The 27,711-nt window shown below is 43.4% G+C and overlaps 2 protein-coding genes across 13 annotated transcripts in view; one reads left to right on the plus strand and one right to left on the minus strand.

Annotated features, from left to right (window-relative positions):
- The window catches only part of ZRANB1 (zinc finger RANBP2-type containing 1), a 60,294-nt gene extending 36,831 nt beyond the window's left edge, over nucleotides 1–23,463 (plus strand). For 2 of the 5 annotated variants that reach the window (XM_027063348.2, XM_015068596.3), the window contains exons 3-10: nucleotides 7,353–7,540; nucleotides 11,785–11,938; nucleotides 14,303–14,374; nucleotides 15,360–15,558; nucleotides 19,299–19,419; nucleotides 20,608–20,737; nucleotides 20,846–21,075; nucleotides 22,680–23,463. In XM_027063348.2, the coding sequence (XP_026919149.1) occupies nucleotides 7,353–7,540; nucleotides 11,785–11,938; nucleotides 14,303–14,374; nucleotides 15,360–15,558; nucleotides 19,299–19,419; nucleotides 20,608–20,737; nucleotides 20,846–21,075; nucleotides 22,680–22,898 (1,313 nt within the window). In that variant the 3' untranslated portion in view covers nucleotides 22,899–23,463. Of the gene's footprint in view, nucleotides 1–3,072; nucleotides 3,195–6,426; nucleotides 7,142–7,352; nucleotides 7,541–11,784; nucleotides 11,939–14,302; nucleotides 14,375–15,359; nucleotides 15,559–19,298; nucleotides 19,420–20,607; nucleotides 20,738–20,845; nucleotides 21,076–22,679 lie in introns of those variants that run through there. The other 3 variants (XM_027063349.2, XM_027063350.2, XM_053207097.1) reach the window with 3 other exon arrangements.
- A 2,664-nt stretch (nucleotides 23,464–26,127) lies between these two features.
- CTBP2 (C-terminal binding protein 2) overlaps nucleotides 26,128–27,711 on the minus strand; it is a 159,503-nt gene continuing 157,919 nt past the window's right edge. For all 8 annotated transcript variants that reach the window (XM_053207100.1, XM_027063345.2, XM_053207101.1 and 5 more), the window contains one exon: nucleotides 26,128–27,549. In XM_053207100.1, coding sequence (XP_053063075.1) covers nucleotides 27,369–27,549 — 181 coding nt within the window. In that variant the 3' untranslated portion in view covers nucleotides 26,128–27,368. The remainder of the gene's footprint in view (nucleotides 27,550–27,711) is intronic.

Here is a 27,711-nt window from a genome sequence, read left to right on the forward strand (position 1 = left end):
AAATTTTCTTTCTCCCCCTCCTCCTCCCCCTCCTCCCCCTCCTCCTCCCCCCCCTCCTCCCCCCTCCTCCCCCCCTTCCCCCCTTCCTCCTCCTCCTTCTTCGTGTGTATGGGGGGGGGTGAGGGGGAGACTTATACTAATAACACTTTATCTTTGTTGTCTTACACAGTCTTTTAGATTAAGGTTTAAAATATTTTTCTAAATTCCATTAGTGATTTATTAAATTATTTTCCCATGGATTTGGGTGGTTCTGTTATACATAAAATGATTCTACATCATTTATCTTGAGGCTCTTTATTTTGATATTTTCTACATCAGTATCACACTTTTGCTTAAATAATTATGGCTTTATTATGTATTTAAAAGTCTGACAAGGCAGATATTCAGCCTGTTCCACCCTCCAGTTGCTTTCCAGAATTGACTTAGTTTTTATTTTTTCTTTGTTGGTCCATTTATTTACATACACATTTAGATATTCGTGGAGTGTGTTCCCAAGCACTGTGGAAGAAGCCATGGCTCTCGGCGAGCTTGTGCTCTGGTAAAGGAAGATAAAATTCAACAAGCCAGTATAGTGCGAGAAGTTCAGTAGAGGAAGGGCAGGGGTGCCAGAGGAGTATATACTTGAATCTCATTTGAAGATGTGGAGAGGGCTTATAGGAGGAAGTGACATCTAAGCCAGAACCTTACACAGAAGAGGGAAGAGAGCTTTGATCTGAGGGAATGGTATGTGTGAAGACCTCAGAGTCAAGAGAGCATGGCCTGTCCATCAAACTGGTGAAGTTCGTGGGATTGATCTGTAGTCTGGGAGCTGCAGGTAACTGTGCAGGGTGATGCCGAACCTTTCCGGGCCTGTTGACCTGGTCAAGGAGTTTAGTTCCTAACATAGGACGCTGGTAAACATCTGGAGGGAGACTGCCTTAATCAGATTTGTGGTTTAGGAAGATCACTGGGATCATAGCGTGGAGACTGGATTGGAAAGGGGCAGCTCTAGAGGCAAGCCGATCGCTTACGAGAACATTACTGCAATCTAGGTGAGGGCGATTGCAGTCTTCACCTAGGATAGAGGCAGTGGAGATGGGGTGGGGATGTATTTGAGAGACTTTTTAAAAGGCAGGATTGATAAAATTTGGCAAATTGTTCTGGGGGCTTAGGGGAGAGGAGACTCGAGTTAAGAAAGATGTCCTGGGTTTTTTTGGTTTGGGCACTTGGGTCGGATCATTTTTTTCCTAAACGTAGGAGGCGTCAAGTTGAGTTTTAGACATGATGTACTGAGGCTGTCTACTGGGTTGTTGGATATTTGGGCCTGAAATTCATGAGGCAAATCGACCACTCTGCTTATGTGGGTACTTGTGTGGCCACGAATGTTAACTGAAGCTGTGGAACTTTCTCTCGAAGTGGCAAATTATAGGGACGGTCTTGTTTTATACTTCCACCCCGGGACCTTATCAGGATGGACTCAGTTACATTTTAGCACCTCTTTCAATTTGATGACTGTCTTAATCCTATCAGTGTTTTTGGCTAGAAGAAGAGTTACATGGCTGTATTATGAACAGTGTCATAATGCTACGTGGCGTGAGTTTTTCCTTTTAGAAACTCTTTTACAACTTGAAAAACAGAGTGGGTTAGATTATTCAATAATCACTCCAGGCCTACCTAAAATAGTGTAATTCTAAAACTCCAGAATTGGTTTTACATTCAGCCAGGATAACTTGGCCTTGTTGCAGGTGAGATTTTTACTTGTAGCCAGAAAACTTTGGGGACTTGATTTTAGTGGTGGCTGTGGTTTTGACATACTGTTTTATATAATTGGAACCCTAGGTTTTTTGTTGTTGTGCGTGTGTGTGTGTGTGTGTGCGCGTGTGTTGTGTGTATTGGAGAGAGTGAGACAGTGTGAGCTGGGGAGAGGGGCAGAGGGAGGAGAGAAAGAGAAAAAATTAAGTAGGCTTCACGTCCATTCTGGAGCCTGACTCGTGGCTCCCATGATCCTCTGACCCTAGGATCGGGACCTGAGCTGAAATCAAGATGCTCAACTAACTGAGCCACCCAGGTGCCCCTAGAATCCTAGGTTTTGAAGAACCTTAATATCCCCTCAGTTGACTCTTTTGGGCAATATTTTTGGTGACCTTTTTAATTTCAACTCCCATCCATCTTCTGTAATTTGTTGACACTGGCCCTCATCTCTGATCCCCTCCCTTCCCAAAGAACTTGGTGCCTGTTCATTTAGATCCTTCCATTGGGCTTTCAGCAGTAATGCTTTCTGCATGGCGAGATCTTCTTTTGTCCGAAGGGATCTATTGATCCACATAGTTTTTCATGACTTTGGGGATTTGTATATTTCCACAGCAGTTGGGTTGTTAACAATCCGATCAGAGATGTAAAGACGTAAAAGCTCCAAAGTATAAATTATATTTGGTGCAGTTTGTCATGATTAATAATGGAACATTTAAAGGCCTTAATTAGAGATTATTTTGACTTCTCTATGACTGAATCTTTTATTCTAAAGATGTTTTCATAACAGTGAGTTTATTGAATGAATTGAATAGGCGTTCATCTTGATATAGTATAGATTAAAGGATTTATTTCCAATTTGCGATTTTCATTTTTTGGAAAAGGTTATTGTTCTGTAGCACTATTCTAGGAATAGAAGTGGTAAATTTTCACTTGCTGCCATTGGTTATTATGTGAATAATGCCTTTAGGTGGTGGTCTGGGCTGCTTACACTATTTCTGGGATTGACCCTGAGCTTGTGCCCACTCGAAGATACACTTAAAAAGTACTGAGGTCATTTTATTCAAAAAATAGCTCGTGTTTTGAGTACTGAAAGAGATTACTGCAAATATGAATATCTAAGCCAAGTTCATGATTGAACTATAGCCAAATGGTTAGGAATATACAGAAGAAGTATTATTGTGGTAGAGATTTCTTTTTATTATGCAAAACCACCTAGTGAGCTAAACTCTGGGTGGAGGAAAGCTACCCAGACATTGTAGCCAGCCGCGTCTGCACCTTTCTACTGACCATGGTAAAGGACATTGTGAGCATTACCACTTAAAACTAACTTTTCTCTTTAAGGGCTCCTGAAATTGTGCCAGCTGACTCCAAGTCCACCCTGACCCCACAGCATAAACCCTGCTGTGATGTCACAGCTACCATAGAACTCCAGGGTAGTGTTGAGCTGGCCCATGTGGGCTCAGGTAAGTCCTGGCTTTTTTTTTACCATTTGGCATTCTTTTCAAAGTTAGTTACCATTATGATTTTATGTCATAAAAGAAAATAAGGCAAAACTTTGAAAACTGTGCCATATATGGGGGAAAAAAATAAGTCTGTTTTCTAAACATCTATGAGCCAGCTCCATATTCTAACCAACGGAGTTCCATAGTAGCTGTGAAGTCCCCAGTTGAGTTACGACCCGTGGCTTCAAAGTATGTTAAATCCCACACCTGGCCCAGCTTGTAGAACAATATGAACTTTTATTTTTAAACTTCATATTTGTAACATGTAGTAACTTTCATTTACCTCTAGGCATTCATGTTTTTAAAAGGATATTAACCCTTTCCATTACCTGTAATTCTGCACCACTGCATATAGTTGGCTGTGTATTTCACTCAGTTTTGAATGTGTGTTGGTAACCATAGGTTAGTTTTATAAAGTTCATCTTCTCAGAAGCCTTCAGCTGTCCGTTCAGTTTGCCTTCATAGCATGGAGGAAGAAGGGACAGAACATGTAATGATACATTTGTTAAGTTTAAAAAAGAAAACACGAGGAGAAAGATGTTTCAGTTGCTCTTGGAGGCTGCATGGGAGGTCAGTGACTAGGAAGGCATGTGCACATCACCTGTCTTCTGCTGGAACTTTTCCCTGGTCATTGTTACACCAAGTGAGATTTTACCACTTGGTTTATTTTGCTGTCTTTTCCTGCCTACCAGCTCTTCTCCCCTCTTCCTCCTTTTCTTTATCCCCTGATTTTAGAGGTGGTAAAAATGTTATGTGAAGCACTCAAAAGACTTTTTGTAAGTTGTTTTGCGTATAATCGGATACTTTTTTCCCCCTAAGTAGAAAACATTTGGTAGCTAAAACTTTACATGATCTGAGTATGGGCCAGATCCTTTTAAATATCCCGTTTACAGTGAAAACTTCACCATCTGTCAAGAAACTGTCTAAACTTCAATCGGTAGCTGCCCTTGAACAATGTGCCATAAAGACAGTCCCAAAATTTGGACAGTTCAGTGACGTCTCATGAAATTTGTAATAACGGTACTCATGTTTGTAGCTGAAAATTCACCGGTAACTGAAACTGTGAGTTCTTTATTACGGTTAATGACAAGAATGGCATCCTTTGTTCCCCAAACATTAGATAATAAAATATTTTTCTTCAAAACATTACTTTGTGCCTATACTTAAATTTGTGTTTTTAGTGTTCTAGAAGGTGTGGAGGATTTTGTGCTGTGAAGAATAGAGAACAAAGTCTCTAATCTCTTCATTCCTGTTTCCTGCCCTCCTGGGTGTACTTCGTGCTGGGGGGGCGCGCTGAGGAGCGGCAGCACCCGGTCTGCACTTCAGTGGGCGGTTGGGGGCTGGCGGAAGGACTTGTTTTGGTATTTGGATTAGGGCAGATCGAAGTCTTGGTCTTGTGTGTATGTATGTATCCGCACGGTTGAAATAGAATTGCTATGTCGTGCGTTTCACTATTTGACATTCTGTTTATGTTTAAAAAAACCAAAAACAACACTCTGAAGGCTGATTGGGAGATGTTGTAAATCATAATCCCAGAGCGCGCTGTACCCCCCCCCCCCCGCCTTTGATTATGCTAGTTTCTAATTACAGAAATCCCTCAGAAACATTAGCGAGGAAGTGAATTCTTAAGCAAGAATGTCTAAGAGGAGGTTCCTCTAGATGTCAGCTGCACGGTGAGTTAGCTAGAACAGTGAAGACAGTGACTTGGAAGACCTTGCCGTCCTGCAGCCAGAAGAACCGAGTTGGTTGGCAGCCACCTTCATCGGCGGGGAGCACAACTGTGCATGTGTGCACGCGTGCCTAACCGGGCGTGTGCACGTGCTCCAGGCGGGGCTTCCTCTTTATCTTTTCGGGTCTGTTGTTCTGTCTTTGTGGTCCTTGGGTTGCTTTTGGCAGAGCTTAGAACATTTCTTATGTCCTAGAAAGAAACTTTATAAACTTACATTTTCTTAGGCTAAAGCTTAAAACCTGTAAAAGGCGCAGTGATTCTGCAGGCACCTGGAAACTAGGACTCGAGTGAAAAGTAGTCACCTTCACAAGGAGGTAATATATACACAAAAGGAAATGGCCTGGGGCATATTTGGTTCTAAAAAGATGAATGACATTAAATTATTGAAAAGGTCACAAGCTTTCTTTGATGATTCTCATCTGTTCACTAACACAAGTTAAGCAGAAATTTTAGTTTTTTGTGTACTTGATAACCGTAGATTTGTTTTTTATTTCGAGTAGGATTTCTGTGTCTGTTCTTAAGGCTCGCCCGTTGGAGAAGATTCACGCCAGCCATATCACGTTGTAACCCTGATGACTTCTGTAGGGCGCTGTGCCTCCTAAGGGTGTTTTTAAAGCCCCTTCTGTAGTGGAGGTGGGGGGTTACAGCTGCACTTAGGTGTTTCTGTTGAAGAAGGGATTGACCTACATTGCTGTGAAAATAAAAGTTCATGTAAGGAGGTGTTCTCATTTGATACCTTGGATTCTTCACCTGAAAAATGTGTGTGTTGGCAGCGTGGTGTCCTTTTTCTGGAGAGTGGGTCTAGATTTGCAGAAAGGGTCTTTGACGGCAGAGTCTGAAAACTTTTGAAGCTGGCCTTTTATGGCCCACAGATGTGATGATAAAGGGCTGTTTTGAATATAGGAATCCTTTTTTACTGTCTGTGCTTCTCATACTGCCTAGCATAGTGCTTTGTGTGTCATGGGCATTCAGGGAACGTGGGAATTATCATTTTAACGCTTTGATATTTTTATTTATATTTAATTTTTATTTATTTTTTTAAAATTAATTATTTTTTTAAATGTTTATTTTTTGGGGAGGGAGGGAGAGGGAGGGAGGGGGGGAGAGGGAGGGAGGGGGTAGAGGGAGGGAGGGAGGGAGGGGAGACAGCACAGAGCCTGATGCAGGGCTTGAACTCACTGACCGTGGGATCATAACCTGAGCTGAAACCAAGAGTTGGCCGCTTAACCAACTGAGCCACCCAGGCGCCCCAAGATTTGCTCTTTTTAATAACTGGGAGAAATTGTTGCATTGTACCAGTCTGTTTTTCTCCAAGGAATAGTTCCTATTTCTCCAATTCAAGATGACAATAAAAAAATGCTTTTAAAGAGTATGCTATGAATATTTTTAGCTGGTTTTAGCATTTTACCCAACCAATTTTTCATGATGTAACTTAGGAAACACTTAAAATTACTTGTTCCTACAGTCTTGGGGTGTGTGTGTGTGTGTGTGTGTGTGTAACACTGTGGTAAATTGAAGCTTACCTACACCTTTATTTTTTTGCCAAGGCTATTTATTATTCATAGATGTGTACTGTACTGCTTACTAAATAGGATTACTATCTTAACATTAATTTGTGTTAAGATTAGTAACGTGGTTTCATGGGAACAGAAAGTTCTTTATGGATTTGGACAAAGTGATAGTTGTTTCATCTCTGTCCCCCAACTGATTTGTAATGTTTCCTTTTAGCATATTTTTGTTCTAACTCATCTGTTTCAAGTTTTACTGTATCGATACTTAATGACTGTAAGGAAGACTTGGCTATGAGAGGTTCTGAAATCAAAATGTTGCTCACTTTGGGATGAGTACTGGGTGTTGTACGGAAACCAATTTGACAATAAATTTCATATTAAAAAAAAAATGGTTTTAATTGCTCTGAGTTGTTTCGAAGCTAACAGCAGTACGGAAGGCGCTGCATCTGTTTCAGGTTAGAGAATTGCAGTGTGAAGGGCGGGAGAGCCCAGAGCCAACAGGAAGCACATCCCTGTCTCCTTGGCTTCTGCAGAGGCAGGAGCACAACCTGTTGTGTCTTCTGTAAAGTCTAGTTTCTCATACTAAGATACTGATCTTTGATCCAGTTAATACATTCTAATGATTCCTCGAAACCTCACCAGAGCCTGGAGCCAGCACTGATGTGAAGGTAAGTACCTAAGTAGGTAGTTCTGGTTCTGGAAAGAAATTAGACAGGAACTCACTAATTTTCTTTACTATTCTTTTAGGACATTTAAATGTTGCCCCAGGGTCCAGGAATCCTAGAGAAATACTTAGAAGGGTTTAGAGTGAATGTAACAGGATATGCCTTTTGAAGGAAAATAGGATTAAACTCTTTTCTGTCTTGATGTTTGTTCTAGGGGTTGTAGAAGGTGATCTAGCTGCTATAGAAGCATATAAGTCATCAGGAGGGGACATTGCGCGTCAGCTCACTGCGGACGAAGTGCGCTTGCTGAACCGCCCTTCTGCTTTTGATGTTGGCTATACCCTCGTACATCTGGCTATACGTTTTCAGAGGCAGGACATGCTAGCAATATTGCTTACAGAGGTGAGTATGGCCATTTTGGTTAAACATTGTTTTGCATGAAGGAACCGTGTTCATTAGTTTTCATTTTTGATGCAATGGTTTTCTAAACTGTTCTTAAATGTTTTAGGTTTTTCTACTCCCTTTATAAGTTCACACTAAACTTGAGACTTCAGCAGCATATAATTCTTAAGGGTGTATGTTTTATTTATTTTTATTTTTATTTTTTAAAAATGTAATGTTTATTTTTGAGAGAGACAGGGTGCGAGTGGAGGAGGTGCAGAGAGAGAGAGGGAGACGCAGAACTCAGGGCAGGCTCCAGGCTCTGAGCTGTCAGCACAGAGCCTGACGTGGGGCTTGAACTCACAGACTAACGGACTGTGAGATCGTGACCTGAGCCAGAGTCGGCCGCCCAACCTGCCGAGCCACCCAGGCGCCCCAAGGGTGTGTGTTTTAAAAACGGGACATTTTGCCACGATATCTGAATCCTCTCTTGGATTAAAAAAATGGTAGGATGTGTCTTTCATTCATTTCATTCACCTGATATTTATCAAGTACCTTCTGTGTGCTAGGCACTGTGTTAAACAGGGATGTAATTGGGAAGACACTGGCTCTTCCTTTACCGAGTCCCCAGAAAAGTAGAGAAAAATAAACTCTATACAGTCATTCTGTACAGAGTGTGTTGGCATAGATACGAATGCCAAGTGCTGTGGGAGTACCTGAGAAAGTCTTTCGGGGTATCTCACCTTCTCATGGAGAGCAGGTAACATTGTAGTGGGGGTCTGAAGGAGGAGAAGTACTTAGCCTCGTAAGTGGGTGGAGGAGAGAAGGGAGTTGAGGAAACCGTTTATTTGGAGGCCCTGGTGGTGGTGTTTGTGGTGAGCTCAGGAATCTGCAGAGCTGCTCAGCATGGCCTTGGGAGTGACCAGATCGGTGTTTTGGCTGCTGTGGATTGGAGAGTGGAAGCCTCGTTAGAAGGGCACCGTGTGATGCTTTCGAGGGCTCTGCCCTTACGGGGGTGCAAAGAAGTGGGTCCATTTGAGAGAGCTGGTGCTGATGGAGTCAGGATCAAGGGGACAGACTGGATATGAGGAGTAATGGAGAGGGAGGGATCAAGTTGCTTCTGAGCTTTTGGCCTTAGATAACGATACAGATGTCACAAATGATGGCAAATGAACGATTCAGGATGCGACCACATTGTGCAGGTAATTCTTTTAATTATAAAGGAAATGGAGAAAAAGCGTAGAGGGATCAGTTGTAGATTGTGATTTTTGTCAGTATAGGTCTTCTCTGGTACGCTTATACATATTTACGTACTCAGATTTGTCTGTACGTATTTGGGAACCATTGTGTACAAAGCACTGGGGGTGGGGGGGATCAAGGGATATGAAGGTTACCTGGAAACATGGTTGAGATGGCTAGCCATTGTTTAGTGTGGCGAGGGTCAGGTGACACCAGAGGCACCTGATAGAGGAGGGGGAAGGGCTTGAGAGATAGCCACGGTGTAAACAGGGGGCAGGCCTACTGCGGATAGGTTAGGGGAAGGGACAGTTTGAAAAGCAGCAATGTGATTAGAAGGACCAGTGTTCTGGAACAGGGGATGGGACAGTTAGAGGTACTTTCTGTGGTTTCTGAGGTCTGGCTACATTTGCGTTGTATATTGGCAGAGTCAGTGTTTGGAGCAGTAGTTGCTGGTGGTGGCAGGAGACTGGATGGAGAGGGCAGCTGTGAACCAAGGCTCAAGTCCGTAGGGGGTTCCTGGGCTCCGAGCCCTCAGGCTGGTAGAGGGCTGAGAACGTTGCAGGGCTGTTGTAAGCCCTGGCCTCCTAAGAGCACTCTGGGGACTAACAGTGGGAAGGCACTAGAGCCCCAGGGTATTTGTTATTTACTGCCTAACAGAGCACCTCAACTTTGCTAAGCTTTAGTCCACAAACCTCTGTTTTCTCCCACAGTTCCGGAGGGTGAAGAGTCCAGGAGCAGCCTGGCCGAATGATTTTGGCTCAGGTTCTCATGAGGTTACAGTCAAATGTTCAGAGCTGCCGTTGTCAAAAGGCTTGATGGGGCTGGAGGATCTGGTTCCAGGCACACTCACATGGGTGTCGGTAGGAGGCTTCTAACCTTGTCACACGGGCCTCTCCATAGGACAGGGTTCACCCAGAACAAGTGATCTGAGAGACCCAAGCGTGCGCCTGTGATCCAAATGGAAGCTTCAGTGTCGTTTAGATACAACCTAATTTAGGAAGTGACATACCGTCCATCCTTTTTGCCATATTTGGGACACAGAGACCAACCCTGGTGCACTGGGAGAGGTGGAAGGGGGGTGGATTTCCAGGGAAATAACCAAATTGGTTGTGGAATTTAGTCTCAGTGGAATAGACACTCCGGAGGACGTCACTGAAAGGGCCAGTAGGGAGATTGGACTTAGGGAGGTGTCTGCAGAGAGAGGACAGAGCCAGATACTTTGGGGGATGAGAACAGGAGAACATTATGTTTTGGGGATATGTATGTGAGGCAGGGGTTTTAATTGGATATTAGGCCATAGACTCTGTTGATAGTGTGGTGGAATCTGTGGGCTCCCTTTCAAAGTACTGTTTTTAAATGCATAAAATAAAAAAGATCACAAAGGAAACCAGTTATATTGAAATAGTAGTTTTTCAGAATATTAGCTTTGTGACATATAAGGGAATGCATTTTAAATCTAGGCCAGCGGTTAGTGAAAATGAAGGATTTAAATTTAATGAACATTTAGGTTCACAGATCCTTCCCAACAAGTTCATGCGCTCGAAGTTAAGAATTACTACCCTAAGGAGATAGGGTTGAAGAGGCTAGGAGACCAAGGGGTAGGCGACAGGGTCCGGGGCTGAAGGACGGCAGTGGGAGGAGGATGCGTGACCACCCCCCGCTGTAAGGTTCCCCTTACAGGAATGCGGGGTGTTCGCAGTTTTCATGTCACAGATCAACTTGTTTTCGAAGAAACCGTCCCAGGTTTTGGAACAGGGCAGAGGACTAGCAGATTAGAATCCGCTGTTTTTGAATTTATTTTGGGATCCATTTAAACTGTTACTTGAGAAATTGTTATATTCTGAAAATATTTGGTACTTCGTTTTCCATAATTGGAGTGTCACATAATGATTGGATTTATGGAGTTAAGAGGTAGTAAGAATTTCATTGTTACTGGTAATCCTGGCCAGTAAAATTCAGAAGCACTGAATTTTCATGTAGGATTTTTCAGACTACGATGTCTGATGCTTGTGTTGGTGCAGGGTTTTTGAGACCCTGTTCACTTACCTTAATAAAAATTACAATTCATCGTCCCCATATATGTAGATGACATTATTGTTCAAACTGTGAGTGGCTTATTGGCAGATCTGCTCCAGACCTCACTTGTGACTGGAAATGTTCGTTTGGGCAGGTTGTCCAGGTCAGAGGTCAGTGGTTGTGGTCTGGTGACTGGCTCACACAGGATTCACGCCAGACTCCCTTCCTCCGTAGAAGATACTCACCTTTGATTTCAGAACTCTTTGTATGCCGAGTTTTTGAGCTCCACAAAGGCATGCGGCTTAAATGTAAAATATCTCTGCTGCTTTTGTGGCTATCCATCATTAAAAAGAAAAGGAAGGTTCTAGCCATCTCCTTGTTTAGAGGTTCTCTGTCGGAGTGCTCACTACCTACATCACTGCTCACATTTCATTCCTGTCGGGCTAGACTTCGAATGTTTGCTGTCTCTTCCACACTTCGAGAAGCCAGCTGCTTTGTTTACCTATTCAGAAGTATAACGGATGGGGAAGGATTGGAGGTCAGTGGGAGCTAACCCTTCAAAAATGTCATGCTTTCCTTATTGCACGTCAAGGTGCTTGCAATATTCTTGCTTAACCCGGCGGGAGAAGAGTGTTTGCACTTTCCTCTTTCTCCATGAGCTGGAATTTCCTGCTTTTTAAGAATGCTTTTATGGGGGCATATGATGCTTAGGGTTACTTAGGTGGTTTTCTGTCCTCCCTCCCTCTCCCTAGGATGAACCTTTGTGAACAACACCATTTTACATAGATTTTATCTCCTTGGGAGAAACTCCTAAGAAGTAAGTTTCCTCCCGGAGAGTTGTACTGAACCGTACTTCCACTGGTGAGGAAATAGTGCCTAATCTGTTTTGAAATGAACAAAATAACACCCTGAGTTACGGGGAAGGTTTGGTCATTTCTTTTAAATACTGTTGTTTTCTGCTTACAGTAATGTTAAATGAGATGCAGAGGAAAGTTTCTTTTGTATTTAAGGTGTCTCAACAAGCAGCCAAGTGTATTCCTGCAATGGTGTGTCCCGAACTGACAGAACAAATCCGGCGAGAGATCGCTGCCTCTCTTCATCAGAGAAAGGGGGATTTTGCTTGCTATTTTCTCACTGACCTTGTAACATTTACGTTGCCAGCAGGTAACTCCAAATTTCAGTGTGAAAAGAAATGTTCACTTCATTATAATTGTTTTTGTTGCGTGTGAGTGAAGTGGTTTCTGTTAAAGCAGATAACTTAGCTACTATGTGTGCATTTTAAATTGCTTGACTACCTTATTTATCCTGGAAGTGACCAGTCCAGGGGCTCCCTGTAAAACTTCGGCTTTGGACCTGGTAGGAAGATAGTGGCTGATAACCACTGATTTCGGTGTGGGCCTTAGATGTTTCAAAAAATCTGTTTTAGCCGTTTATTTTTCTCTCCAGTTTTACTTTAGGATATTATCAGTGTACTTTTTTTTCCTTACTCATGCCTATTTTAAAATTACATAGGCATTGGCTATTGGTATCAGGAGATAGGATTAGAACATGGGCTTTTGATGGGTGGAGTCAGATTTTTTGAATCGAAGATACTGGCATTCTTTTGAAAGTGTCATTACTATGTTCTTCACTCATTCTATTAATTTCTACCGTGTTTGGGACGCAGCTTTTCATTTTTCCATTCAGTGACAGTTGGAAGTGTCTTCCGGGATCCTTTTGGTCATTTGGCGTTGAATAAATGCACCAAACACCAAAAGTTCCTAAAATAAAGCTTCCATCTTGATTCTACGTGTCTTGAGCTTTTATATAGACATAAACACGGGCGTGTACAAATGGTAGGAGATCATCACTAAGACTTTTAAAATCAGATTTCACTTGAAGTGCACTCTGTATATTTAAGCTTACTCTGGTGATGTTTAGATTTTTACTCTGACTTGAAAATAGCTTAAAAAAAAATTTTTTTTTTAAAGAATTTTTAAGGGGAATGCTTTTTACTGTAGACTGCTCCATTAGCAAACTGAACAAACCGTAGAGAATTTGAGGAGGATGACAGAACCAGAGATCTGTGTGCCAAAAATTAATGGTTCGTTAGCTTTTATGAGAAGATTCTGAAGTCTGAAAACAATAGGCCTGAGCAGAGGTTGAGAGTGTGGGGAGACCAGGGCAGATAAACATTTGTATGTGGTTGTTACTATTATCATTAACTTGAATATCAGATAGCCCTGCTCTTTTTTTTCCTTTTATTTCAGTTTTAATGAGAGAGAGTTGTCATTTACTTGTCACATATTTAATGTGTCTGTTGTGATTTCATCCTTGCACAAATTGTGAAAGGATTCCCCCCATCTAGTTCATTAACACACCCACCATCCCATGTTTATGTATCTTTTTTCCATGAGAACATGTAACTTCTCCTAGCAAATTTCAGTTATACGACACAGTGTTAAATAGTTACCATGGTGTTTCCTTAGGTCTTCAGCATTACTCATTTTTATAGCTTGGAAGTTTTTGTACCCTTTTACCAATTTTTATCTTCCTCCCTTGCCCAAGCTGTTAGTAACCTCTTTTCTACCCTGTTTCTATGAGTTTGACTTTTTTTTTTTTTTTTTGTCTTGTCTTTCTCTGGCTAATTCCACTTCACCTAATGCCCTCAAGGTCCATCCATGTTGTTGCAAATGGTAGGATTTCTTTTTTTCACCTGGCTGAATAATAACCTGTCATTTTACACACTCATAACATGTCATTTTACACACACACACACACACACACACATATTCACACCCCACATCACTATTCATTCATCCATCGATGGACACTTGGGTTGTTTCTGTATCTTGGCTGTTGTGAGTAATGCAACAAACATGGGGGTTCAGTACCTCTTCGATACCCTGTTTTCATTTACTTCGGATACACACATATACACACACACACACACACACTGAAGTGGGATTGCTGGGTCAGATGATACTTCTAACTTTTTGAGGACCCTGTTTTAAGTGGTGGCTACACCAGTTTACATTCCCACTGACTGTGCACAAGGGTCCCTTTTTACACTTCTTTACCAGTATTGTCTTTTTGACAATAGTTATATGCAATTATTGGTCCAGATATACTTTATATTATTTTTAGGTAGACAACAGTTTTGATAATGAAGTACAGAAAGAAAATATTTTACTTTACGTGTATGCACACACATTACACATGCATGTTTTTTAAAATCTATATTTTTTAATGTTTATTTATTTTTGAGAGAGAGAGTGTGAGCAGGGGAGGGGCAGAGAGAGGGAGACACAGAATCCGAAGGAGGCTCCAGGCTCGGGCCCATGAGCTGTGAGACCATGACCTGAGCTGAAGTCGGACACTCAACCGACTGAGCCACCCAGGGGCCCCTATGCATGGTTTTTAAAAGAAGCTATCTGACCACCTTCACTGACAAGGGAGTTATTTTAGAGGAAGTTTCTGTTAGATGCTGGTATCAAATTAAGTTACGAAACGTAAGAAAATCTTTTAAGTCTGTTTTTTGATTTGTAGATATTGAAGACTTGCCTCCAACAGTCCAAGAAAAATTATTTGATGAGGTGCTCGATAGAGATGTTCAGAAAGGTAAGTGTGGAATTAATGAGTGTGATTTAGTTTAATTTCCCTAAGCTCTTTGTTTTCTAAGGTTTGGAGCACTTCAGTTGTATGGTTGACTTGTTTTATTTTTACTTTGATTGAAAACATAAAGTCCCTCAGTGTCACATTGTGACGTTAAAAATGTTCATTCTGTCGGGGTGCCTGAGTGGCTCCGTTGGTTGGGTGTCTGACTCTTGATTTTGGCTCAGGTCATGATCTCATGGTTTGTGGGTTCAATCCCCTCATTGGGCTTTGCGCTGACGGTGCAGATGGAGCTGCTTGCAACCTCCCCCCCCCGCCCCGGGCCAGTCCGCTGCTCATGGTCTTTCTCTATCAAAATAGATAAACATTTAAAAAAAAAATGTTCATTCTGTCAATTTTATCTCGGTAAAACTGGAAAAAAAAAATTACGAATGCTTATTCACGGCTCTTAACTGTGATACAGGGAATAAAGGTATAAAAATGTTTCACCATGGTTTTCTACTTCCTGTTCTAGAATGAGTATATTTCCATATTAAACATTTTTAGAAAATAAATTGTAAACTGAAAAGTTGAGAAAAATATTGTAGAGCCACAAGATGTTTCCACTACTCAGAAGGTTTATATTTCAATTGATCAAAATTATTTACGTGTTTAATAGTAAATTACACATAAACTTATTAATACATCTACAGAGTGGGTTCTTTCCTCCAGTGAATAGTCCTGAATTGCATAGGCATGAAAACAAACATGTTATTTTGGGGCATTTGGGTGGCTCAGTCATTCAGTCTTTGATTTGCGGTTTGTGGGTTTGAGCCCCAAATTGGGCTCTGTGCTGACAGCTCAGAGCCTGGAGCCTGCTTCAGATTCTGTGTTTCCTTCTCTCTCTGTACTTCCTCTGCCCACACTCTGCCCGCCCCCCGCCCCCCCCCCCCCCCCAAATAAACATTAAAAAACAAAAAGAATGGACTTGATATTTAAATTCCTTCTACAGAGTTAGAAGAAGAATCTCCAATTATAAACTGGTCTTTGGAGTTGGCTACCCGTTTGGACAGTCGACTGTATGCGCTTTGGAACCGGACCGCAGGAGACTGCTTACTTGATTCAGTGCTACAAGCTACCTGGGGCATTTATGACAAGGACTCGGTGCTTCGGAAAGCCCTGCATGACAGCCTGCATGACTGTTCACATTGGTGAGCTGGCACCCTTTCCCTGTTTAAAACCAGGCATGCTCCTGCTGAGTCATTTCCTTACAGTGTTGGGGTAGTTTTCTCCTGTTATATTTCCTGTGGAAGCTAGGCAGGAAAAATTTGACTTTGTACATTGAGACATTTGGAACATTTTGATGGCTTTTATACCTTTTTGCTGAGCTTTAGCATAGAAACATTTAACATTGCAGTAGTAGCCTTAAATAGTGATAAGGTCTTTGCCCACATTTTTAAGTATTATGATTTCATAGTTGTGTTTAATATTGAAAAGATTATGTTGGTATTGTATTGTGAGGTTTTTTTCCTTAGGGACATAGTCTTCAGACCACATATTATTTTGCGCATTTTGAAATCCATAGAAAAGTTAAAAAATCAGTGCAACAGACCCCAGTGTTCCTTCATTGGATTGCCCAATGGCTAATGGTTAGCCACGTGTGCTTCGTCTCTGCATGTGTAAGCACTTACCTTTGCTCATGAGTTTAAGTCATCACGATGCTTTGTACCGGTCGGTATTTCAGCATGTATCTTTGAAGAACAAGGATATTCTCTTACCCAACCATATCCTCATTACCACATCTAAGGAAATCAGTAGTGTGGGGCACCTGGGGGGCTCAGTCAGTTAGGCATCCAGCTCTTAATTTCATCTCAGGTCATGAGCTCACGGTTCTTTAGATTGAACCCTGAGGTGGGCGGCGTGGAGCCTCCTCGGGATTCTCTCTCTCCTTTCTGCCCTTCCCCTTCTCACGCGTGCACACATGCGCTCTTTCTCTCCAAATAAATAAACTTGAAAAAAAAAATCAACCATGACCCTGTAATTCAATGTACGGTGCATAACCCATCTTCCAATTATCTCAAAAATGCCCTTTATGTATACAGATTTTCCTTGCTATCCAAAAGTAGCATTTCTGTGAAACCTTTTGTCAGCTTTTGAAATGGCGCAAAGCAAAGATCCAGTGACCATTTTGTAGCCGTGAAGGTCCTCTTCAGATTTCGTTTTGGCAAAAACAGGTGCTAATGTAGGTCTTTCATAAAAGTGAAGGGGCGTGAAGTGAACTTTCAGATAGCGGGGGGGATCCTGTATATGTTTTTGTTTTACCCTGTCACCCAGTCAAGTATATAGCTAGTCTTGAACTGTAAATTCACCCACTGGGGTATTAATCAGTGGAAATGACGACTGTGCTTGTGACTCACAGTTTGGCTTTATACTGACTTGACTTACGATATTTTCTTGGTTCTGTATATACATCGTCTCCATGAGAAAACTGAGGCCAAAAGAAACTTAAATTAATGAAAAGGTGCTTTTTTTCTCTTACACCTACTTGAATGCTGACAGAGTAATGAAAATGACCTTACTCCAAATAACTTTATTTCCCTAGTATCTCTATATAATTTTTGAGCACTTACTAGTTGTGAATTTTGTTGTCAGTATTTAGGGATTACGTGAAGTCCATTACAATGTAAACTCTGAGAACAGAGGTTTTGTTGTGTTTCATTGTGGAAGATGTAGTGCCTCCAATAGCGTGACACGTAGTAAGTGTGCAGTAAACGGTACTGAATGGAAGCACTCTCGAGACTTCGAAACTGAGAGCAGCTGAATAATTTCCTTGAGAGCGAAATTATCGATCAGAGCATAATAATGCAATAGAGGAGAACTTTGAAGTCACCTGAAAAAAAAAAAAAAACTAAGCTCCCTGGCTGGCAAACCTAGAACCTTCCCGATGCAGCGTATAATACGTACAGGCATACCTCAGAGATACGTGGGTTCAGTTCCAGACCACTGCAGTTAAGTGACTGTCTTCATAAAGTGAGCCAAAGGAGTATTTTGGTTTCCTCAGTGCATATAGAAGCTCATGTTTACAGTATCCTGTAGTCCGTAGTCAGTGCTATAGCAGTAGGTCTTAAAAAAAAAAAAAAAAGAAGCCCTGAGCATCAGTGGAACTTTGAGTGAGTCATAGTCTTTTTGCCGGCGAAGGCTCTTGCCTTGATGTTGATGGTTACCAGCTGATTGGAGTGGTGGCTGCTGAAGGCCGGGGTGGCCGTGGCAGTTTCTTAAAATAAGACGCCAGTGAAGTTATCGATTGACCTTTCCTTTCATGAATGGTTTCTCTGTAGCGTGCGATGTGATTTGATGGCATTTTTCTTAGAACTTCTTTCAAAATCAGAGTCTGTCCTCTCAGAGCCTGCCACTGCTGCATCAACTACGGTTGTCATGTTCTAAATCACTCTGTTGTCATTTCAACAGTCTTCACGGCAGCTTCACCAGTTTTAGATTCCATTGCAAAAAACCCTTTCATCGCTCATCCATGAGAAGCAAGTCCTCGTCCGTTCCAGTGCTGTCACAAGATGGCAGCAGCCTAGTCCTGTCTTCGGGCCCCCCTTCTAGTTAGTTCTCTGCTGTTTCCACCACATGTACAGTTAACTTCCTCCACGCAAGTCTTGAGCCCCCCAGAGTCCTCCGTGAGGGTTGGAATCAACTCCTTCTGAACTCCTGTTGCTATTTTGACCTCTTTACATGAATCAGGAATGTTCTTAATTGCATCCAGAATGGTGAATCCTTTCCAGACGCGTTTCAGTTTCCTTTGCTCAAATCCATCTGAGGGGTCAGTGTCTATGGCTGCAGTAGCCTTACTTCAAATAATGCCTAGAAAGTTGAAATTAGTCCTTGATCATAAGCTTCAGAGTGGGTATGGTGTTGTCAGGCATGAGAACATTAATCTGGTTATCTCCATCAGAACTCTTGGGCGAGCAGGTGCGTTGTCAGTGAGCAGTAATATTTTGAAAGGAGTTTTATGAGGGGTAGGCATTAATAGTGGGCTTAAAATATTTCGGAAAGTATATTGTAAATGGACGTACTGTTATCCAGGCTTTGTTGTTCTTTTTATAGAGCAAGAGTATATTTAGCACAGTTTTTAAGGGCCTTAGGATTTTTGGAACGGTCAGTGAGCATTGGCTTCAACTTAAAGTCACCAGCGGCATCAGCCCCCTTGACAAGAGAGTCAGCCTGTGTTTTGAAGCCAGGCACTGCTCCTCTCTAGCTATACCAGTCCTAGATGGCATCTTCTTCCAGTAGAATGCTGTTTCATCTGCATTGAAAATTTGTTTAGTGTAGCCACCTTCGTGATTTTGGCTAGGTTCTCTGGAAAACATGCCATAGCTTCTGTATCACTTGCTGATTCGCTTTGCACTTTGATGTCTGGAGATAGCTTCTTTCCTTAAACCTCGTGAACCAACCTCTGCTAGTTTCAGATTTTTCTTTGCTACTTTCCTCACTTCTCTGAGCCTTCATCGAATTGAAGAGCATTAGGGCCTTGCTCTGGGAGCGATGTTGATACACCTAGTGAATACGTGGGCTATTTTCCAGTCTGTTGTTTACACAGTGACCCAGTAGTGAGTTCTATGCATTAACGTAAAATGGTAGTGTCTTTGATTGTATCCACAATCTCAGATGATTCCGAATGTTCTCTTTCTTTTTGAACTCCGTCAGTCAGTAGTAGACATTTGAAATGAATTGATCTCATTATTAGTGTTTAAAGTTCTGGTGAGAACATGTTACGTGATGTCTGCTGGTAGAGCGTAGGCATTTTTGATGTGAAAATAAATGGCAAACTGGGGAAAATTAATAAAATTGTTCATCTCTTTACATGAATTGCTTAAAGACCACATTAAATGGCACATTAAACGTACTGCTTACAGAAGGCTAATTGTTTACTGTCTTGCCGTTTTAGGTTTTACACACGTTGGAAAGATTGGGAATCGTGGTATTCTCAGAGCTTTGGTTTACATTTCTCCTTGAGGGAAGAACAGTGGCAAGAAGACTGGGCATTCATACTGTCTCTTGCCAGCCAGGTGAGAATGCCGCGAGGCGTGTCGCTTCCGTGAGAAGTTGGCTGCGTGTTCTTCAGTCCCTTGATGTACACGCGGAAGCCAGATTGCAGGTGGCTTGGGAGGAGCAGAAGAGTGCTTGGCTTGGCAGCGGGTGCCTTGGTTTCTGGTCGTGACCGTGGTCTGTCAGCTGGGTGACCATACGTGAGTCCTCCTGCAGGACAGAGACGCTACTGTGTGTTTCGCAGTTCCATTGAGTGACAAGACGAAAGTTGTCCTGTGATGATCGTAAGGGCTTACGTAGCCTTTTCAGATTGCTCTTCATATATGTCGTCTTCTTAGAAAGGTGGCATTAGGCCCGTTTCATCTACCTACTAGTTCCGTGTCTGAGGGGGCACCTAACGAAGATCACTGTGCGGTGCGGCGGGCACTCCGGTCCCGGTGCTCTGCTGTCGGGCCCACGGGGGGAGGTGCCATGGCCAACAGGTGGAGCTATTTGTAATTAACTTGGGAATGAACTTTTATAAAAATGAATTGTGCATGGTCGTTCCTCTTGGGTTCTGGCTTTCAAGCTAGTTTTATTCCACGAAGCATGTTCAGTATAGCGAACCGGAACATTCAGAAACACAGGAGACCATTCCTTTTCTTTGCAGAGAGCACTGTGATTTATTTGAACCCTGTGAACGAAGTACCTTCTGTCACAGTGGCTGTTTTACAGCTGTGACGTGTACTTTCTGAAAACGTGTTGTCCCATTTGTTGTCAGAGGGGCGGTGGGCCTGTGTAGTCGTCTTGAATTAGGCGGTGCTGCGTTTAAGTTTGCCTGAAATAGCAGCTCCTCTTTTTACTTGGGGAGGACCTCGTCGTGGGTGTGGGTTTCGCAGGGACCTTCCCCAGCGGGCGGTTACTGTGCACCAGGCATCCCTCGCCGTCTGCGGCTTTTGTTCCTGTGATCAGTATTCACCCCAGTCTGTTGGCTTCTTGAGTTTGGATAGTGAAAGATACCTGTATACGTATGCTTCGCAGATTTCCTTTATGACTGCGTTGGAAGAATTTGCAGAATTTTATGCTCACTTAGCTTGATGGTGTTATTTAAAAGAAAAAAAAGGATCTAGCGCACGGACGGGGAGGAGCTCTGTGCTCTGCATATCAGTTTTCCTGGGTGGCAGTGAACGTTTTAAAGAGAAATTACTTTTTTATTTTACTCCGCACAGCCTGGAGCAAGCTTGGAACAGACGCACATTTTTGTACTTGCACATATTCTTAGACGACCAATTATAGTTTATGGAGTGAAATATTATAAAAGTTTCCGGGGAGAAACTTTAGGATATACTCGGTTTCAAGGTAAGCCCTTACTCAAGTGTATTTTGTATTTTAGAAGTCTCCTTCTGTAGGATACGCTTTGCAGCCCAGTCCCGATGACCCTGTTGTGCTGGTCTTTCTTCCCTCCAGGTGTTTATTTGCCTTTGTTGTGGGAACAGAGTTTTTGTTGGAAAAGTCCTATCGCTCTGGGCTATACAAGGGGCCACTTCTCTGCTTTGGTTGCCATGGAAAACGATGGCTACGGCAACCGAGGTGCTGGTGCTAACCTGAACACGGACGACGACGTCACTGTCACGTTCTTGCCTCTGGTGGACAGCGAAAGGAAGTTACTGCACGTGCACTTTCTTTCTGCTCAGGAGGTGAGAGGCGCATCGCTCCCATTGGCTCCTCCAGTAGTGTCTGTGCCGCAGCCCGGCCCGGGACACCTCTCCGGTGGGGTGTTCCCTGTGCTGCCAGTGGAAGCTTCGGATTTGGCCGTAGTTAGTGTCCCTTTGTATAAATACAGGTCAGCCAGACTTCGAAGTTTACCTTTTTTCAGCTGTGGGGTGGGTCGTGTTATGTGGAGATTTCAGTGGTGACGCGAAGACAACAAAAGTCCCCCGCACCCTCCCTCTCAGGTAGCGAGGAGCGCTGAGGGCAAAAGTAGAAAGACGGGGGGAGGGGACAACGGGGGACTTGGGCCTGGTGATTTAAATCGGGTGGTAACCAGGGGCCCCTGGGTGGCTCAGTCGGTTGAGCATCCGACTTCGCTCAGGTCAAGATCTCACGGCTCGTGAGTTCGAGCCCCGCGTCAGGCTCTGTGCCGATAGCTTGGAGCCTGGAGCCTCCTTCCGATTCTGTGTCTCCCTCTCTCTCAAATAAATAAATATATAGAAAACATGTTTAATCAGGTGGTGACCAGAGGCATCTGAGGAGGAGGTGACCCTGCCCCCGAGACCCGGAAGAGGAGTCTTGCAGGATAGGGAGGACGAGGGTGGTAGGTAGAGGGGGTCGAAGGGCTAAGGGATGGCAAGGGGCTCGCTCAGCAGCAGCCTTTTAAAGCCTTGGCTTTGACTTTGCAAGCTGGGAAGCCAACAACCAGCTTGCCCAGTAGAGGAACACCAGCTGCTCAGTGTGGAGATGAGATGCCTGGGGGGGGGGGGGGAAGAGCAGGAGCCCAGGTCGGAGGGTGTTGCAGATGGGGTGGGGAGTGGAGGGAGGTGGAGACCCAGGCAGGGGTGATGGTGAGGATGCGCAGAAAGAACGCTCTCAGAAAACGCACATTCTTACAAAAATTATTGGTCTTTTATTTATTAATGTACTAGTCATTATTATAAAACTGTTATAATCACATTAAGAAAAAAATTAATAGACCATAATTTTTATAACTTCTTTCTGTAAATACTGAATAAACTTACCTTGTCATGTGTTTGAAGCGGAGACTTTGTTTTTCTAGCCTTTTCTTGGCCACCATAGGTTTATTAGGTTAACATTTGGTTTTTCCTGTTCTGGCAAACAAATTAACCTATTACTAGATGGTTCTTCCCCTCGAGGTCTTTTTCTGCCAATTTTCCTACTGGATTTTTTCTTTAAATGTTTATTTTTGAGAGAGAGAGAGAGTGAGAGAGTGAGCAGGGGAGGGGCAGAGAGAGAGAGAGACACAGCATCCGAAGCAGGCTCCAGGCTCCGAGCCCACAGCACAGAGGCCGACGCGGGGCTCGAACTCACAGACCGCGAGATCGTGACCTGAGCCGAAGCCCTGACGCTCAACCCACTGAGCCACCCAGGCGCCCCCGCCACGGATGGTTTCCTGTGTAACCGTAGGAAACTGGGTTTTAATCGCAGAGTTGACGAGAGGCTGAAACCGTGCGAAGTTTGTCGCTTCGACCTTTTCATCAGTAGTCGTACCAGCTATGTTCCATGCATTTTCCCCAGCAGACCTCTGATCTGTGGCCCTCTCGTCCCTTTCACATCCCTCCAAAAGCTAGGTAATGAGGAGCAGCAGGAGAAGCTACTGCGGGGGTGGCTGGACTGCTGTGTGACCGAGGGCGGCGTGCTGGTGGCCCTGCAGAAGAGCTCGCGGCGGCGCAGCCACCCGCTGGTCGCGCACATGGTGGACAAGTGGCTTGACCGCTACAGACAGATCCGGCCTTGTCCCTCCCTGTCTGACGGAGAGGAAGACGACGACGACGACGATGAATGAAGGCAAGACCCGGGAGCAGACGACCAGGGCATCGGCTCTGCGGCGACCCCAGAGCTAGTGTGGCGCGCGCTCCCGGCGGAGCGGGGGCGCCGAGGGACCCGGGTGTGGCTGGACCTGCCGGGACGGGCGACTCTCGTCCGCACCTGGCGGGGACGACGGATCTGCTGCGTGAGGAGACAGAGACCTCTGTTTGGACTAGTTTGTAAAAAGAAAGAAAGACCCTAATTTTATTAAGACACAACTTTTTTCCTTTCAAGTTGTAAATCTGTCTGTAAATGCAACGCATGTGGTTGTGTAAGAAGTTGCGTAATAGGACAAGTTGTACCAGCATCTTCATATTATCGAGACGTTTTTTCAGCACGGGCACCTCCAAAAGCACATGGCAGATGACTCTTTGTTCCTTCGAGATCTTCTTTTTTAAGTAGAACCCGACATTCTACTTCGACCTTAAAAGAGCCACTTTACGTTGAGTCTCACTAGAGCTCATTAGAAATCTGCAAACTTTTTGTACAGATTATCCACAGCCACACGTAAAAATAAAAACAAGCTTTTATTTTATTAATAATTTAGTTCCTGTTGTGCCCCATAAAATGAAACCAAATCTTCAAGGAACAAACTGCAAGGAAGGAAAGTAAGGATTGAGGGAACTTCATACAGACGTCATTCCCTTGTTTTGGAAAGGGTTTGGGTTTCTATTATTTTGTCCTTCTTAAAAGCTCCTGATATGCCCCTTTTCGGTATTCAGGCATTTGTTCGTTTGGAAAAGTGCCCTTAAAATGAGGGTTCTTCCACCAGAGTCCACACGGCAGTGTCCTCGGGAACAGTTCCTCCCTGGATGTCAGGGAAGCGCTCGGGGCGCGGACCCACGCGTGACTACGTCAGTTGTGTGAGATTCGCTCACTCGATTCGGTTGACAATGTTCTCCCAGATTGCCATGCAGAGGCTCTTTGGAATGCTTCCTTTTATCATCAGCTCTGCTTTCGGCCAATTGTGTTAGGGAGGCATGCCTTTGCTTGGGCTAATTGGGAATCAGTTAAGCATAGAATAAAGACTTAAAATGCAGTAAGGTGGTAAATGCATTGTATAATGAATTTCTCAGAGCAGTCTGAGAATTTGTGCATGTTGGTTAATTGTGGCCATTCTTATTTAAAAGTTCAAACTATAATCTTAGATAGAAATCTTTTTATAAAAAGTATTATTTGACCACTTCAGGTATATGTTCAATACTGGGTAAAAATTTCAGACCTATCTCAGGAGCACAAAGACTTCGTGTCCTGATAAGCACTTTGTAGACTATTGATGTGGCAAAGGAATTTGGAAAGAAGCCCCCCCCCCCCCCCCCCCCGCACACGCTTCCTTCCCTTTGATGAAAAGGCCGCGAGAAACCTTTAAATACTTGTTTTCTTCTCAGTTCTGTTTAGATGGTGTTTGAAATGTGCACAGCCTCTAATTTGATGCTGGAATACTAAAAATAGAAAAACACCCAGGAGATGTCCTTTTAGTTCTTTCTCCTCTCAGAAATGTCCATTGAAAGATACTCCCAGAATGAAGGATCACTTTTGCTGTATGCTCAAACTTGCAGGAAACTCTTGCAATTTGATTCCGTATAAATGAAATGTGATGTAATAATGGTAAATGTCACTGTTCCAGGTGGGTATGTTTTCCTACAGATTGACTATGGTTTACTTTCATTTTGGTCAGTAATTTTTTAGAAGGCTGTCCGACTACTTAGCATCTCTATAAACTTTTCTCCGTACGTAGGAATAATTCTTCAGTGGGCACAGATCCTGTTCTAGTTGCTGGTAAGCACACTGCCCTCCCAATTGAAGAAGCCAAAGAGAAATGCTTGGGAGAGAAGCATCTAGTCACTATGGTCTACACTGCAGTCAGTGCTGTCCAGAAAGCATAGGCTCAGTATTTAGCCTGTGTGTGGTGGTCTGCTGAGTGGTTTCCCCTGAGGTGCCTCTTTTATTTATTTATTTATGATCAGTGATCCCGACCACACCTAGTTTAACAGGTACAGCGTTCTTCCCTGTGGGAAAGGTAGAGGATTGCATTTCCTAGGCTCCAGGCAGGGACAGGGCTTTAAATGGTTTTCGCGGCAGATTGGCTGGAAGAGGCCAGAATGTTGGTGAGTCAGTGCTAGGTTCAGCTCTTGAGCGATTAAATAGCCATGGCTGTCATCCCAAGATGAGAGTACGCGGTCCTTTCTCGAAGGTCATGTCTTGGTGGACTCTGGAAGTAATACCAGAACTGTATGGAATTAACTTTATGGTTTGTTTTGTTTTTTTAGGGAGAATACAGTGTGGTGTTTTCTGTTCTAATTAAACAAAACCTAGGTGCACCACGGACTGGAACCGGCCTTTTTGTTTCCGACTCTAGGCTCACCGTGTCCCAGACTTCGTCTGTGTTAAGGGAGCACTGCTCTCTTTAGGCAGGTGGGGAATCTCGTGTGCACGTGTCACGCCCTCGTTGCCAACATCCTGGTTATGACGAGGATGTTCAGCTCCCATTGGGTTTCCTGGGGTGGTGGGTCAGTTACCACGTGCTCCTGCCTGTCCAGAGGAGGCTGTTTTAATGTGATTTTTCTGGGAGGGCGGAGATGGGACCACCACCTTCACCCGAGTGAGGGAGGTTGATGCTTTGAAGACACCCTTTTCTTAACGGGAAGGGAGTGAGAGGGAGTTTGGTACCTGGAATTGGACTGGAGTGGTCGACTAGTACTTGCACAGGCCACGAGTACAAAGGGGTTTAATGCTAGTCAAGAAGGAAACTCCTTTACATCTAAGTTCTTAACAGAGATGGAAATGACGGATGTTACCATTTTGCAACATTTCTTTGTAAATCTCATTTAAAAGAATTTTGAGATTCACTTCCCTTCCTGCATTAATGCTTGAGCCAGGTAATTTTGCTTTTGGGCAAATTAAAAGCAGAACTCTCTAACTTGACCAGTTTTGTTTCTTGAATCGACTTAGTTCCATCTGAAGGATGGCATCATCTGATAGAGATGGGCTTCGTAACGTGAGGTTTTGACTTTTCCCGGGTGATCGTCAGCATTCTTGAGTCTGGTTATGAATAGGTAGAGAAGGAAACTGTTCATCTTTGAACCCTGCCTGAAGTAACAGGAATCGGAAACTGGCTGATCGAAAATGTTATTTGCTTTTAAAACATCTCAAGTAGAGAACAAAATTTTACATGGGTGAGATGTACTTGAATTTCAGAACTTAACAAATTTTTATTACTTTTTATTGAAAACTGCACTGAACGCTATATGTCCACCTTTACAATAAACAAATACAGGAACGGTGACTCACACGAAAACAAAACAGTTCCGATAGCCATTATTTTTCTGTTTGGGACAGTTTTAAAGGTTTTTTTTTTTTTTTTCTTTTTGTCACAAAAACAGGAATGTACCTATACAAAGGCTCAAAATAGGCCATCTTTTAAACAAAAAGGCGATGATTCACAAAAGACTATGAATATAACATGTAACTAGTTGATACAAATCTAATAGGATTTGTTAAAATCAGTCACATCTAATAACACACCTGAAGTGTTCTTGTATAAAATATCACGTGAAGAAAAGAAGACTTTATCAATGTCTAAAAAAGTGGGTTTGTTCATAGACAATCTGACAAGTTACCATAAAAAGTGTTTCCTGAGACATAAGGAAATGCAACATTATTTTTCTTGAACTCTTTTAGCTCAAGACTTTCCACTCAATAAAATAGCTGAGGATCTGAAACTGAGAAAATATATTTGAGTACAAACAGCTTGTGAAACTTAATACTTTTTCTTTTTTTTCTTTTTCTTTTTTTTTTTCCTTTTTTTTTTTTTTGCATCATCAGAGGGTATTACTGACTTCACAACCAACTCGCCCGCTCAGTATGCAGTTCAGATGGGAGAGAGGCTTCTGTACAGGAGGCTGTATGGTCCTCGATCCTATGCTTGCGGTTGTGTGACACAGGCCAACAGTCTCCTCCCCATCTTGTAGTAACTGAATCTTCCTATTAGCAAAAGAGGTCACCAGCCCCCACGGACCGAAGGGACTAGAGTCACAGGAGGGGGATTTCCTCTTAGCATTTTTTATTTTGACGTTTGGAACTTCAGATGCAACATTCTAGAGCAAGGTGTTGAGGACCTGCTGTGCCCAAGGGGCTGATAAAGGAAAAAGATCTATTTATTCTTTGTGATTTGATGCACAGATGAAGAACGTAACACACAATAACAGAAGTTGGTCGTTAATAAATCACGTCCTAGTCTTTTCAGCGCTTCCGTAACCAGACGACAGCTTCTGCTTCCCCGCGTCTCGGCGTCTAGCTCGTATGTATGTAACACTGCGACATCAATGTGAGGCGTGTGTCCGGAATCGGTTAAAAAGACGGTCAGATTCCTTTTCCTTAGTTCATCTATTTGTCACTGTCTCTTGGTCCCAGGTTTATCTGAAGGATGACCGTTCGTCATTCTCTGCTATTGCTCATTGGGGTGCTCTCTATTGTCCCCGTGTTTTGTAGGCTGGTTGGGAGAGGGAGCTTGGGAAGGGTGTGCCACGGTGGGGAGATTGTGAGTCACCGGGATGCCTCCGGGGATGATCCCTTCCATGGCCGCAGGAAGTCCTCCGGGAGCCACGCCCACGATGCCTGGCGGGTATCTGAGGAGCACACACAGAAAGGGCCAGTGAGTCCCGGGCTGGAAGTGGCCAAGCTCTTGGCTCTGCCTGCTTCGGGTTGGTTTTTTAGGAGTTGCTTTGTCACCCCTTACCCCCAACGCAAGGAGACCTCTATGAAAAATCTAAAGCGCGGACGTTTAACTC

The sequence above is a fragment of the Acinonyx jubatus genome, chromosome D2 (assembly GCF_027475565.1).
Source record: "Acinonyx jubatus isolate Ajub_Pintada_27869175 chromosome D2, VMU_Ajub_asm_v1.0, whole genome shotgun sequence".
Lineage (NCBI taxonomy): Eukaryota > Metazoa > Chordata > Mammalia > Carnivora > Felidae > Acinonyx > Acinonyx jubatus.